The 15832-nt window shown below is 43.0% G+C and overlaps 1 protein-coding gene across 1 annotated transcript in view; it reads right to left on the bottom strand.

Moving 5' to 3' along the window:
* CPZ (carboxypeptidase Z) overlaps positions 1–7463 on the bottom strand; it is a 59400-nt gene extending 51937 nt beyond the window's left edge. The window contains exon 1 of the mRNA XM_050947651.1: positions 7101–7463. Within this exon, the coding sequence (XP_050803608.1) occupies positions 7101–7188 (88 nt within the window). The 5' untranslated portion in view covers positions 7189–7463. The remainder of the gene's footprint in view (positions 1–7100) is intronic.
* Positions 7464–15832: the final 8369 nt, after the last annotated feature.

The following is a 15832-nucleotide window of genomic DNA, read 5'->3' as shown; positions in this document are numbered from 1 at the left end:
CTACCAACTTCACCGCTCTCCTGTTTATGGATAGCTTAAGTTGGACAGTGGGGTTAGGCTGGAAATCCCCATAAATACAACCTATCAGCAACACCCCCCAACACCCTATCCTTGGGAAATTGGGTCCCAATAGCTGCTCATGGAAAAATGTCTGGCCAGATCTGGAGTCAACCAACCCCACTGACTGTAATGGGGATAACTAGAGCACTGAGCTCCCTGAGGAATGCTGAGGTCTTGGAGAAGCAGGCTATGACATCATCACATTCCATAACGGTGCAGGAGCTGTAGCCATGGCCTTCCCGCCCACAGCTGAAGCAGATCTGGGCTCCTTCCTGTCCCTAGGGTTGTACCAGTACCCCTCTGATCGGTACTGGCTGTCAGCCAGGAAGCAGCTTCTGCAGCTCCTGTCTGCTCCCCTTCTCTCATGGGCCCCTTTAATCCTCACTCAACTTACCCTTTGGGGACCATTGCCCCAAAGAAGGAGAAGTCTCCAGTGGGGGGCTGTCCCAGCCCATGGAACAGCCTTCCCATGAGCCTCTCAAATCCCTGCATTGTCTCCTCTTTCATGACACCAACACCTTGCACGGGGAAGCCAGTGGACCCACTTCTCTTGATTCAGGTCAGGCAGGTGACCAACAATCTAGGTTCAGCCTCCAAAAAGTTCTCAACCAAACACACTGCGGTCTCCAGTTTGTCTGCCCCATTCCAGTAAATTCACTCCCAGGGTCCCAGTGGCATGATATAACAGAACTGTTTGAGAACCACCTACTCGATTATTTCCCTGGGGAACTCAGATTCTGGCCTTAGCCACCAGCAGCAAAAGTCTAGAAGGCATTGTGCTGCAGCCCAGGGTGAAGGCTTCAGCCTGGTACTGTTGGTGGTAACCCTCTACAATGAGACCCAGCTGATTCAAAATAGCAGCCTAAGGGCTCTATAATCCCTGACCATTGTGCAGTCTTAGGCCCTATATGCTGCCTGAGCCTCCTGTCAGACGGGGGCCAGCTGGAAGGACCATTGCCCCTGGGACCACTGGTGTGCCAGGGCCAGCTACTAAAATGTCTAAGTACCATTCCTGATCATCTTCTGGTCCCATCTTGGTTAGGGTCCCTTCCGCACTCAGGTCTATAGGGACAATGTGTCTACCCCTGCTCCTTGGACTCCAGGGGGTCCCTGGCTCACAAGACAGAGGAGGATTTGTAAAAAACAAATCGTGTCAAACTAATCTGATAGCTTTCTTAGATAGGATAACGAGTCTTGTGGATAAGGGATAAGTGGTGGATGTGGTGTACCTAGACCTTAGTAAGGCATTTGATATGGTCTCGCATGATATTCTTATCAATAAACTAGGCAAACACAACTTAGATGGGGCTACTATAAGGTGGGTGCATAACTGGATGGATAGAGAGTAGTTACTAATGGTTCCCAATCCTGCTGGAAAGGTATAACGAGTGGAGTTCCGCAGGGGTCTGTTTTGGGACCGGCTCTGTTCAATATCTTCATCAACAACTTAGATATTGGCATAGAAAGTACGCTTATTAAGTTTGCAGATGATACCAAACTGGGAGGGATTGCAACTGCTTTGGAGGATAGGGTCAAAATTCAAAATCATCTGGACAAATCGGAGAAATGGTCTGAGGTAAACAGGATGAAACTTAATAAAGACAAACGCAAAGTGCTCCACTTAGGAAGGAAAAATCAGTTTCACACATACAGAATGGGAACAGACTGTCTAGGAAGGAGTACAGCAGAAAGGGATCTAGGAGTTATAGTGGACCACAAGCTAAATATGACTCAACAGTGTGATGCTGTTGCAAAAAAAGTAAACGTGATTCTGGGATGCATTAACAGGTGTGTTGTGAGCAAGACACAAGAAGTCATTCTTCCACTCTACTCTGCACTGGTCAGGCTTCAGCTGGAGTATTGTGTCCAGTTCTGGGCACCACATTTCAAGAAAGATGTGGAGAAATTGGAGAGGGTCCAGAGAAGAGCAACAAGAATGATTAAAGGTCTAGAGAACATGACCTATGTAGGAAGACTGAAAGAATTGGGTTTGTTTAGTTTGGAAAAGAGAAGACTGAGAGGGGACATGATAGCAGTTTTCAGGTATCTAAAAGGGTGTCATCAGGAGGAGGGAGAAAACTTGTTCACCTTAGCCTCCAATGATAGAACAAGAAGCAATGGGCTTAAACTGCAGCAAGGGAGATTTAGGTTGGACATTAGGAAAAAGTTCCTAACTATCAGGGTAGTTAAACACTGGAATAGATTGCCTAGGGAAGTTGTGGAATCTCCATCTCTGGAGATATTTAAGAGTAGGTTAGATAAATGTCTATTAGGGATGGTCTAGACAGTATTTGGTCCTGCCATGAGGGCAGGGGACTGGACTCGATGACCTCTCGAGGTCCCTTCCAGTCCTAGAGTCTATGAGTCTATGAGCTGATCTGGCCTGAAACTGAACACCAGTACTGTCAAGATGGAAAGGGAATCCCATGTCCAATGGCTTGTGAAGCAGCAGCAGCAACTCCAGTTCCAGTGATTTATAGACCAACTGCAGCAGATCAAGCTGCCCATGTTCTCTACCATATGAGATCTAGTGTCATTTTCCCAGCCCAAATAAACAGTCAGATGGCCAATCAGCCAGTCCTGGTCCCTTTCCCTCAGCGACCCATTTATGGGAACTTATACAAAGTTCAAATTAGCACAATAGTAGCAAACCAAGGCAACAGTCACATTCACCATTGGGCATTCCCCACAGCTCTACAAACCTGAGGGCACCAGTGCAGCTCATACCCAGCTATTTTTCCCCATTGCTTTCTCCCAGGCAGCCCTTTAATCTGCTTCACCTAATAGGTCAGGGTTAACTGGCTGCTGCCCGAACCCTATAGGAGCTGGGCTAAGGAGTGCCCTTGTACATGGTCACAAGGCGTAATTCAAAAATCCATGACCCAACTTTCTATAAACATTCATAGGAAAACGTCGTCACTGGGCTGAAATCATACTTGAAAAATTTCAGCAGAAAAGGATCTTTTTGGAAATTAAGATTTCCCTGTCAGGCAATTTCCCCATATAGTTAGTAGTTTCTATTCCTGCTTTCCTTGTTAAATGTAAACCATAATATATTACTATTTATATTATTTAATCTATACCAGTGGTCCCCAACGCAGTGCCCACGGGTGCCATGGCGCCTGCTGGGGCATTTATGTGTGCCCGCCTACTGCCCAGCAGGGGAGAGAAGCCGCAGCCCCACATCTGCCGAGCACAGAGAACTCAGGCTGCAGGCACAGTGTTCTCTGTTCCCGGCAGGCGTGGGACCTGCCTTGTGTCCAGCAGGGGAGAGAAGCTGTGGCTCTGTGCCTGCCAGGGACAGAGAACTCCGGGGCTGCAGGCTGCGGGTGCTGGTGTTCTCAGTCCCCGGCAGGCACGGGGCCGTGGCTTAAGCCAGAGAGAAGCCGTGGCCCTGAGCCTCCCGGGGACAGAGATCTCCAGGGCTACAGGTTGCAGGCGCCAGTGTTCTCTGTCCCTGGCAGGCATGGGGCCCGCCTAGTGCCCAGCAGGGGAGAGAAGCTGGGGCCCTGCGCCTGCTGGGGACAGAGAACTCTGGGGCTGCGGGCACCGGTGCTCTCTGTCCTCGTGGCTTCTCTCATCTCTCTGGATTCATATATTATGTAATATTAAATATGATGATTTTCATATTATTTAATGTAAAAATACAAAATAAGCCTTGAAAAATTGTTGGCACCCACCACACTCCTCTGAAAACATGAATGTGCTACTGGCCACAAAAAGGTTGGGGACCATTGATCTATACCATATATTGCATGGGATGTCCATTGTGGCTGGGTTAATATTGATGTAGAATTATTGGGCCAAATTCTCCTCTGAGTTACAGTGGTATAAATCCAGCATAACTCAAATGAATCAATGAAACACTCCAAATTTTAACATGTGTAACCAAGACCAGAATTTGGCCCATTAACTTAAGTATGTTTGAGTTCATAACTTTAGTATTAGCATTTGTTTTCGCATGTTTTCATCTGTGTGTGTGTATAGACATAAACATCAAGGGAAAAGTATTTAGAAATACCTAAGGCAGATAAACCACTATTTATGTGTACTATATGTATATTCATTCACACACAGAGATAGGGCCTTTTCCAAAGCCTATGGAAGGCAATGATTTTTATGGGCTTTGGATTAGGTCCATAGAGAAATATATGTTTTGAAAACATTTTTATAGAGATAAAATATAATTCCAAAAATATTTGGTTTTACCTGCCTTCTCTGCGCTGGAAAGGGTCATCGGTGGGGGGAGCTATTTTTGATATCAGGGGCAAAGTCAAATTGGCCCTGGCTGTCTAAGTTTATTATTTAACTAAGCTTTCTGAAGTGTGAATGTGAATGTTCTGGCCCAGCTGGACAAGGTTATCTGTAGGATGTGTCTGGCATATTGTTAATAGTGAGATACCTGAATATAGATTTGTGGTGGAGGTTTTCCACTGAAAGTCAGTGGGATCTGGATGCCTAAATCTCCTTTGGAAATCTCCTGCTTAGGTGCCTAACAACTTTAGGTATTTTATATCACAAATTGTGATAACAATATCTAACACAATTCTGCCCTTTAACCACTAGGTGGCACCAGAGACAGCTGCGAAGATAGCAGTTACATTTTCTTCAAATACACATACACAAAGACTCCTTCCTATCCACCTAAATATTTTATATGTTCTCAGCAGTAGCACTAGGTATTTGGATGAGCAAAGTTTTTGCTATAGGCAAATTGCAAAATGTATGCCTCTCACAGCTCAGCTGCACTCATAAATAACCATTTAAGATGCGCTTTTCAGAAATGTTCAGCATTGCCCTAACTCTGTTCCCACTGAAGCTGTTAAAGCTCCCATTTACTTCATTGGGAGCAGAGTTAGGACAATGCTGAGAACTTTTGAATACCCCATTCTTAGTAAACATATTATCTTCATTAATTTGCCCCCTAAAGCTTTATTGCCTATAGTGTCTCAATAGCAGAGCTGGCTCAATCTCCAAGGAAATCATCCACTTTTAGTATTTTAAGCTATGTGGATTGCAGACTGCCTCTGTTTTGTTTTTATTTTTCCTGACACTAAGGATAAAGTGATGTATTCCAGTTACAAGTGAAATATACCATTTAGCTAGGGCGTTATCCACGACTCTCCAGGAAACAGGCTGTGTGCCAGAATGGAATCTCTTCCTCTCAACTCTCTGTCTTGTTCTTGGTCTAGCTTATTCCCAATTTACAGATGGGGAAATGGAGGCACAGAAACTTGTCCAAGGTCACAAAAAAAGATCAGAGGCAGAGCCAGGGATGGAATCCAGGTCTCTAGAATTCCAGGTTAATGCTCTACTCCTTTGCCAGTGGCAGATGCAACTTCCTCACCTGCCCCTCCATAGGGAACTATAACCATCTTACTCTGGACCCATTGGCCAGTTCCTTTTCCATCTCTACCACCCATCTGCATTGCCCTGTTCAGGGCTGGTGCATAGCCTAGATCACCACATGCAGGGTGTGCATAATCTGTGAGCCTCACCACAACTATCTTCCCCTTCTACTCAGAAAGGTGGCAGTTCTGCTGCAGTGAAGGCGTTTTGCAGGCCCGTGCTGCCAGTTGAAATTTATGTATCATGCTTGCCCACACTGAAGTCAATGGCAAAACTCCAAGTGACTTTAATTGGAGCATAATCAGATCCTACAAAGAAATTGTATACTGTACCCTATATAGTCTCTTCCCATAACTAGCTCTGAATATTCTGTGATATTTATCTTTGAGCAACATGATACAAAAATAAACCTCTTCAGTCTATAGTAGACGTCACTTTGAGGTTTGTGAAAGCTGCACTGACAGATTGTATGCAGCATCGCCCATTAATTGTAGCGTCTGCCATTTCAGCCTCAGAATAGAATCTATGGGTTATATTTAAAAACTCAAATTGTAGCTGAACTTCTGTGGGTAACATTTAGGTCAATTTCAGGTTAAATTCCTTCCTCTTCTGACAAATTACCAGTTATAAAACAAAATATAATGTCTTTTATGAACCATTTTAAATTGAAATCTATCGGATGTAATTTCCATTCCCTTACCTTTGGATTTTCTTTGGTGTAACTCTTGGTTCCACTAGAATTACTCTGTATTTATGCCCATGTACATGAAATCAGAATTAAGCTAATTTTAAAATAAATGAATAAAACACTGTATACATTTTTTAAAGGCTACTGAAGTTTTTCAGCACTGGTCAGTTTTAAGTGTAACTTTAGTTTCTGAAATAAAAGGTTTCATTTCATTTTAACCAAGTGCTCCTATATAAATCTAGCTTTTATTTCAGTGCGTATAAAAGTGTCTATCAGATCAATCTATCCAAACTTTGTATAAGTTATAACATGCTAAAATCTACAGCTATCCAGCACACTTAGCTCCTCATACAATTCATTTGGACTAGATAAAAGTTCCTTTGGACTTAATAAGTAACCAAAAAGTAAATGTGAGAAGATTTTCATAAGCACAAAACCACACACCAGATCGAAAGTTCATCTTCCAACAATCTGAGGCTCACTTTCCTAGAAAGAAAGGCCAGAGCGAGAGAGAATCTTCTGTGTTCCCCAAAGCAGGAATTAGAGGGTCCTATTATCAGGACTATCCCAATATTGGGGGCTTTGTCTTATATAAGCAACTATACCCCTCTCCTGGAAAAAAACATGTCCCAATTTTTCACATTTGTTATCTGGTCACCCTAGTCCTATCAATTGTAACTTTGTAAGCACTTCAACAAAGAGACACAGCCACACATGCTCTATGAAATGCTGAGGGGAAAACATTTTACATCCACCAACATCAGATACTTGGTTCTCTATTACAAAGCAACACAGTTGGCTTCCTTCTCACTCGTGCTTAGAACATAAACACGTTACTAGCATTGGCAGTTTGTGTGTCTTCCAAAGAGCAATCCGATCCCCACATGGGGGGGAGAAGGAGTTGTTCTCCCCCTCCCTCAGCCTGAAGTTTGCTCCCTGTTTACCTCCAGAAGCAGGGCTGAGGGAAAGGAATGAAGGGGGGCTCGTTAGTTTTTAGCCTTACCTAAAGTTTCCTGGCCAGGTTCACAGCGTGGGGCAGGCTCAGTGAGCCTAACCAGGGCACCAAGAAGCAGCAGGAGCTTCAGAAGCATGCTGGAGCTCCTTTATGTGCAGTCAGACTAGTGATGTGGCACTAGCTGCTGGAGGAGTTTCTCCACTTTGAGCCTCCACGCCGCGCGCTCGTTCGCTCTCTCTTTCCAAGCTGCAAAGGAAATTAGTGCAATGCAAGTGCATGCCCACATCTTACAGGATATACGGTCCAGGAATCATATTACAGTTGGCCTTAGTGTTTTGAAAGCAAAGGGCTTTAAGACAGGAGGGAGAGGCCCCTCCCCCTGGCAGGCTGGCGTTTGATTTTGTTAAAAGCTTCGGGGGGGGGGGGTCCCACAAGAATCCAGCCGCCTGCTCGTTGAGTGAGGGCCCCTCCAGCGTGTTTGCTCTTTGTACAGCAGAGCTCCCAAGGGAACTGAGAACTTCCCTCCAGTGTGTGACACAAGAGCTTGCAGAAAGTAACTGACTGTAACTGCCTGGAAAGGCACCGATTAAAAGAGAGAGGAATCACAATGGACTCCCGTCCTGTAACTATCTTCCCACAAATGATATTTCATATGCTAGACTAATTACACATTTAAAACAGAATGCACATTAAACAATGCAGAGCCTTGATGTGGTTACCTCATCAAGAACGGCCATAATAGATCAGACCAATGGTCCATCTAGCCCAGTATCTAGGGAGAACATATTTCCCAAAAAGGAAAATGGAACACTACCTGGGGCTAGCCCCCAAGGGCTCCCTTCCCTCCCTCTTCCCTCCCCCACAGCGCAGGGCTAGCCTGAGCCCTGCATCACACCCCACACAGGGCTGGTGTCAGTCCCTATCCTGACCTCGCCCCCATGCAGGGCCGGCCCAAGATGCTCCCCAGACACACACGGGGCTGGTGTCATCCCCCGCCATCCCCACAAGTTCCTGCCAGGGGTGCTTTTTTTGGCAAAACTGGGCATTTGTCCCATTTGTTCTTGCCAAATGCTGATGATCAATTAGCAAGAGCAAATGGGACAAATGCCCAGTTTTGCCAAAGCCGTTGAGACAGCCAAGAAAGGGCGTTGAAAAGGGACTGCCCTGGCCAAAACAAGACATATGGTCACCTTACTCGTATCCTGTCTTCCAACAGCAGCTAGTGCCAGATGCTTCAGAGAGAATGAACAGAACAGGGCAATTATAAAGTGATCCAACCCCTCTGGCTTAGTCCTAGGTGCTGGAAATCAGAAGTTTAGGGACACTCAGAGCAGGCAGTTCTGTCTGTGGCTATCTTGCCTAAATTGATGGACCTATCCTCAATGAATTTATCTAATTCTTTTTTGAGCCCACTTATAATTTTGGCCTTCACAACATCCCCTGACAATGAGTTCCACATGTTGACTGTGTGTTGTCTGAAGAAGTGCTTCTTTATATTTGTTTTAATCCTGCTCCTTATTAATTTCATGGAGTGACCCCTGGTTCTTGTGTTATACGAAGGGGTAAAACACACTTTCTTATTCACTTTCTTCATGTCATTTCTTCAATGCAGCTAGAATGCAAAGCTATAAAATAGTGACCAGCTTCCTTCTGTGCACATCCCTCATGCATAAACTGTTTTGCTTAATATAAAAGCCACTTTACATTTTTTTAAAAAGTCGATAGATGTTTAATAGGAATATTTCATGTGTACTTTTTCCAGAAGCTGGAAAAAAAATCTAGAAAAAATGTTTTAATTGCTGCTTTGATCTGTATTAATTTCCCTTTTAAATTATTTTGAGTCCAATTTTATTTTAAAATTGAGAATATACCTTACATATTTTACACTGATCATAAGTAAGTGTAACCTGGGAACTAGAAGAAGGTTTCTAACCATCAGTGGAGTGAGGTTATGGCACAGCCTTCCCATAGCAAGAGTGAGGCAAACAACCTGAAATAGATTTCGATAAATTTATGAACAGGACTATATGATGGGGTTGCCTACGATAGCAGGGGACTAGACTCAAAGACTCTTTCCTGGCCTATGTCCCCATGTTCCCATCTTAAAAAGTTTACGTTAGAAGAATTTGTAGGGCTATATTCTCGGCTAGTGAAAAGCAAGTTAGTGTCCTTAAAGTGGAATGGACCACCTCCAATTTATAACAGCCAATAGCTCAAATGGAAGTTATGGGTTTGATGGAGAAAGTATTGGATGAAGGTCTGTTTGATTCAGTTAGATAGGTTATGTGGGCTAAAGGGTTAACATAACCCAATCACTGTTCAACATTAAACAGTATTAAACAAAGTCCTGGGCCTGGTATACAGAGACCTCAGCTGCTTAATTCCTTGGCAAACACACCATTAAAAATCACTTTCACCTTTTATTAAAGATGCGAAAAAGAAAGAAAAACAATGAAAGCATTTGAAATAGAAAGTATTCAGTAAGGCTTTCATTTTAACAACATCCCCTGTTCCCTTTCCTTAGCTGGAAAGAGTTTTAGCAGGAACAATCCAGAGATGGTTTTAAAGATGATAATAACTGTCCTTTTGGGTAAAAGAGAAGAAATGAGTTGAGATGGACTGGAGTTGTTGTTAAAGTCCGACCCTGTTTCATCCCAGATGTGTTTGAGATTTAGCCAGAGCCAGTAGGGGTGGTGATGTTGTCTGGGTCCCTCTCTCTGGCCCAGTCTGGTCAGGATATCCCTCAGGATTAGGACAAAGAAGGTCCAGAGTCCCAGGAGCCAGTGGGGGCAGCAGCCATGATGGTGAAGCTCATTCCAGTAGCATTTGTCTGTTCTTCCAATTGTTCTCAAAGTCTCTTTCTTTAAGGACCCACAAGGGGAGTGGTGGGTGGGGAATAGCCCATTTCCTGGTTATTTAGCCCACCATTTAGGTCTAATAGTCAACACACCAGTTTTGGTTCTTTAATTTCCAGTTCCACGTCTTCTGTTTTTATCAAGCGTGATTTTAACACAGTTATTTCAGCAGGCCTCTTTTGTTTAGATTAATTCACATTTTCTGTCTCCTTTACGTACCTTTTCCCATGAACATTTATTATTATGTGTCATTGTGACATTTTATGAACTTTCACATACTTTTTACAGTTGATCTTACAGTTAGGGTTAATTTGTCAGCCCAATCATCAATCAGTTCTACGGCCTGTTTTCTGGAGGAGATCAGCCTAACTGATCATCATGGTCCCTTCTGGCCTCAGCAGCTAATAAATTATAATTTCTGAAACAGTGATTTTCAACCAGGAGTATGCATACCCCTGAGAGTAGACACAGGTCTTCCAGGAGGTACATCAACTCATCTAAATATTTGTCTAGTTTTACAATGGGCTACATAAAAAGCACTAGCGAAGTCAGTGCAAACTAAAATTTCATACAATGACATGTTTATACTGCTCTCTATATTATACACTGAAATATAAGTACAATGTTTATATTCCAATTGATTTATTTTATAATTACATGGTAAAAATGAGAAAGGAAGCATTTTTCAGTAAGAGGGTGCTGTGACGCTTTTGTATTTTTATGTCTGACTTTATAAGCAAATGGATTTTAAATGAGGTGTAACTTGAGGGTAGGCAAGACAAATCAGGCTCCTGAAAGGGGATCCAGTAGCCTGGAAAGGTTGAGAGCCACTGTTCTAAAATAACTTCCCTGATGCTGTGATAAAAGGAAGACAAGCTAATCATCTGCTCAAAATTAAATGATGCATTTATCTGTATCTTTCTGAGTGAACCCTTGGACATTAATTAGTTACAGTCAGCTATATGATATGGATAGTTACAGTCAGTTTTATGACTGACTAATTAATTACGGGTAGGTAATTGCAATTAGAACATACATCCAAAATTTGAAAAAAAGAAGCTAAAACAATGTGGGACTAATGATTTTGTGAGTACCCTGATCACGTTGTTCACATGTGGCATCGTATTCCCTCCCTTTTTGTCTTTCAGCTTGTAAAGTCTATATGGCAAGGACTGTAACTTCATAAATGTCTCTACAGTGGCTAATATGCAGTGTAGTTGTACGTAGAGAGAAAAGGTGGATGAAGTGATATCTGACCTAGCAGTCCTCATCCTCAAAGGGAACCTGCACAACACTTTCAAAAAGATGAGCCTGGGCACTTAAATGTATTGCTCAGCTAGACACTAAAAATAATAGACTGAACAGAGATACTGGATTTATGGCTTACTACAACAATCTATAGCCCACTTAACCCTCTTTGTCCTGTGACTGCAGAGAGGTTAATGGATAAACATTATGGGGCAGATTCTCTTTCCTGCTCTGGCCCTTCTGTGCCATGATGGTGATGCAAGAGCCTTGAATAGGCCATATCTAGCCAGGTGAGAAATCCCCAGCTCTATGGGAGATCTCTGGTGGTGAAAAGCTACTTTCCTCTCCTTGCCCTGTGTAGCAGATGGTGAGGGAGGGAGGAATGCTGTAATAATTGGGGTCTCATAGGGCTACCCCAACTGTCGGAAAGTGGAGAAAAGTTTATAAAATGTTCCAGTCATCTACAACAAAAGTTGATGGGAAAAGGGAAGCAAAAGGTTTTGTTAGTCCAAGCAAAAAGTCTAGTGATATAACTTAAGGACTGTACTCAGGTCATGTCTGGTAAATAAGAGGGGCGTGGGACTCAACCCCATGCTCTGAGTGTCCCTAGCCTCTGCTTGCCAGAAGTTGGGAATGGGCGACAGAGGATGGATCACTTGATGATTACCTGTTCTATTCATTCCCTCTGGGGCACCTGGCATTGGCCATGGTCGGACGACAGGATACTGGGCTAGACGGACCATTGGTCTTACCCAGTATAAACATTTTTTTATTCTTAAATCAATGGACAAAAATTGCTGTGTCAAAAATTAAACCTAATTGTTCAGCAGAATAATGAGCCCATGGGCTATTCCAACCATCACTGCCTTTTGAGATCCTAAAAAAAACTTTGGAGGAGAACAAGCAAATTAACTGGTTGGTTGGTGGAGACAGTGGTCTGGGAAGGAGCAAGCATTACCATAATGGCTGCCATTCCCATCATCTTCTGGGTCCTGGAGATCCACCATGGCATCACTGGGCCTTTGTTGACCTGATCCTGAATGATGTCCTCATCAGACTGGGCCAGTGAAAAGAACCCAGATGTCATTGTCACCTCCATCGGCTTCTGCTAAATCCCAAATGCCAAGTGGCTGTCACACACCCCTGCATAGGGCCTTTTCTTTCCACACTTTATTTCTTCTCTCTCCTTTCTCTCTCCTTTTGCCTTCTGTCTAATAAGATTCTGTCCTAGCCAGACAGGTCTGTATATTTTCCTACACTGCTGTGAGCCTCTGACAAGTAAGGCAATTGCAAGCAATGCCCTAAACAGCCCAATGCAAGTATCACTTTGCCAGGTTTCACAGTGGCTAAGTCCATATGCTGTGTCAATGTTTTTCCAGCAGCGAGGTTGCAAGTGAGAGTCAGCACCGGAGATAGAATCTGTGTTTCTCTCTACACTGTTCTTTTCTTTTCCCTTTTGTGTGTGTTTGTCTTGTTTGGTCTTCTTACAAGTGGGCTGGACTTTAACAACAATAACAATAGCAATGACAACAGCTCCAGCCCATCTCAGCCTACTTTTCCTCTTTACCCCCAAAACAATGATGTTTTCCTTATAGAAACTCTTTACCGCTAAAGGCAAAGGGAATAAGGAGTATTGTTAAAACAAAAGCCTTTACCTAATACTTCATATTTCACATACTTTAATTGTTTTTCCTTCTTTGTTGTATCTTTAATAAAAAGGTTTAAATGATGTTTAATTATGTGTTTGCTGTGGCACTAAGCAGGCTGAGGTCTCTGTATTTGAAACCCTGAGCCATGTTTAACTGTTTAGTGTTGTATAGTGACAGGGTCACGTTAACACTTTTGAATCTTGAATTTTGATCATAGTAATGATCACAACAGGGGCATGGAAGGGGTGTGGCCAGAGCATGTTGAGCACCAGCTAGCATATGGTCCTTTGGGGACAATAACCTGCTTGCAGAGTGTAGAACATCCCTGTAGTGCTGAGTGGATCTTGGCCTAACAGAGAATCAAGCCCTCTAATCATAGTAGATTGACTCACACTGATGACTATCAAATATAATTGTAAGTAAAATACAGCACAGTATAGTAATGTAATCAAAGGGTAACTACTCCCTCCCACAGATAAGCCCACAGGAGGGGCCAACAGGACAGGAAAATGCCACTAGCGTCTGCTGAAGCATATGATTCCTCGTGGAATTTGGAATGGGTGAGGCAACCAGGTAGGTTCTGGGGATCAGCAGAATAGGAACCCCTGTTGCTCCCTAGATGTGCAGAGGCAGGAGACATTTACATGAACATCTCCTGCTTCCTTGCTGCTCCAATACTTCCTTCTAGATCTGAGGAATGCAAGTTCCATGCTGGATACCAAAACGCTATGGTGAAGTGCACCATAGACATGTGTGATAACTACAACAAAGGTCATGAGCAATTAATTAAAAAAACATTTCTAGGGAGAGGCATTCTATTTGTATGGCTCTTTTCCAATCATGTCTGGGTATGCTCCACTCTAAAAGAGCTCCACTCTAGCCCTGGTAACCTCCCTGAAACTGATAGAGTTGCTCAGATTTTATTTGATGGTTGAATTTGGCCCAAATTGCCTCTAGAACTGTTGATTTTTTTCCCCATTAAATCTCTTAGTTTCCACCAGTTAAAAGGGCAAAATCTACAACCCTTACTCACCTCGAGTGGTACCTGATCACATGATTAGAAGTGTTCATTTCAATACTATTCAAGGTGAGTAAGGGTTGCAGGACTGATCCCTAACTATGTGGCTCCTAAAAACTTTCCTATGTTCCACTGCTTTTTCTACAGTGCCTTCTGATGTCCTTCCCATTGTCTCCCATTACTATGCCTGGAACAAATTTCTTCCCTGGATTACTTTTTCCTCTCCACAATACAATTTTTCAGGTTCCCTGCACATATTTACATACCACAGATTCTGTAACATACATTTTCGGCAGCTAAGCAGATCAGCAAACAGAAGCCCAGTTTATTGGGTTCTGCCAAATCATTCTTTAAACCACTGTATCCAGCTTTCAGCAGCTGCATTAACTCTGCTTTTGTTTTTATAACAACTTGACCCTAATGTCAAATACTAATAAAATAAAGTAATGATTGCCTGTCATTCTGGGAATACTTATTCCGATTATTTTGGAAATAACCACAGCTATTATTATTTCTCTGAAGGAAGTATTCTGGGGAGCCACTACATTAGATCGACTTTCTTTCTGAAAAAGATTTTATGCATTTAAAATGGTATTGTATGTTGTATACAGTTCATTTGCCTGTCCCAACAAACAAGCTGTCATGTGCAGTGAATGACATCCTATATAGCAGTATCAAACAGAAGACAATAAAGGGCCAACTCCTCAGCTGACTTCAACAGACCTCTGCCCATTTACACTAGCTGAGAATCTGGGCCCCAGTGTTTTAACAGAAATTCTGTACCTGGTTTGACTGTCTTTGCCTTGTGAGCATCTGACACTCAGAAAGTTAAAGGGCCGGCATTCTGTATTACAGCAGCCCTTAGAGACCCCAACAGAGACCATGTCCCCATTATCCTAAGCACTATACTAAACATGTAATGTGAGACAGTTTGTTCACTTTCCTTTTATTTAGGGGAATTAAGCTCAGTGGATCAAATTCTGCCCTCATTTATATACATTCACCTCTCTGGCCTGGTCTGCCCTTGAAGGCACAGTGCAGGATGGCTCAAAACACATTCAAGGTAAGTAGAAAACAGTATAACCCAGGCATTGCACTTCCCATAGTGTGGGTGGGATCTAAGGTGTAAGGAGGGGATTCAGTTGTCAGAATTAAACTCTAAAAAACATAAATAAATAAATACCCACTTTCCCCCAAAGAGACTGGATTGTAGAAATGTATGTTTAAGACTGAGAGAATCAATTGCAGATAGTCCCAGGAACAGTTATACTCATGTCTGGTGGATTTTGTCAGTTTGCAGGAAGCTCCTACAGTTTTATTGCTATTTCATTAGCATTAAAAGTTGGCAACAAAACAAATTAGCCCAGGCAAAAATCTGTTACCCACCACCTCCACCGTAAATATAGGTGTCTCCCTTCCTCACGCTCAGGCACCCCCTACCTACTGCACACCTCTGAACAGACTGTCTATGTCTCTCACTCACTCACACCTCTTATGTCACTCTCATGCATTACACACCCACATACATATTCTCGACTTTCTTATGTGTGGACGCATGCTCGCACCTCGACTGTTACACACAAACATGCACACTCCCTGCATCACAAAAACATACTTACCATATGTTTCTCACACACCTCCACCCCCCACATGACACCACCTCATCTTTCACTCACTGATTTGACTCACTCTGATTTACCCCATTCGTTCTCACCCACATAGTCATACGTACACAGGAATTGTCACACTGGGTCAGACCAAAGGCTCATCTAGTCCATAGCCTTTCTCAAACAGTGGCTAGTACTGGATGCTTCAGAGGAAGATGCAAGAAATAGGCAGAAATGGGATAAACTGCTCCCATGGAGGTCTCATCTTAACCCAGAATACCGAGAGACTGTCTTAAGCCCTAATGCATGAGATTTAATATTCCTTCCAAATTTTTCTTAGCATTAACCATTATAACTTGGATTATTCTTGTTACTGTACAAATGACCAATCCTTCTGCGAATC

The sequence above is a fragment of the Gopherus flavomarginatus genome, chromosome 3, assembly GCF_025201925.1.
Source record: "Gopherus flavomarginatus isolate rGopFla2 chromosome 3, rGopFla2.mat.asm, whole genome shotgun sequence".
In the NCBI taxonomy this organism is placed as follows: Eukaryota; Metazoa; Chordata; order Testudines; family Testudinidae; genus Gopherus; species Gopherus flavomarginatus.
Note: the sequence above shows the minus strand (reverse complement) of the source record. Positions and strands in the feature narration are given on the sequence as shown.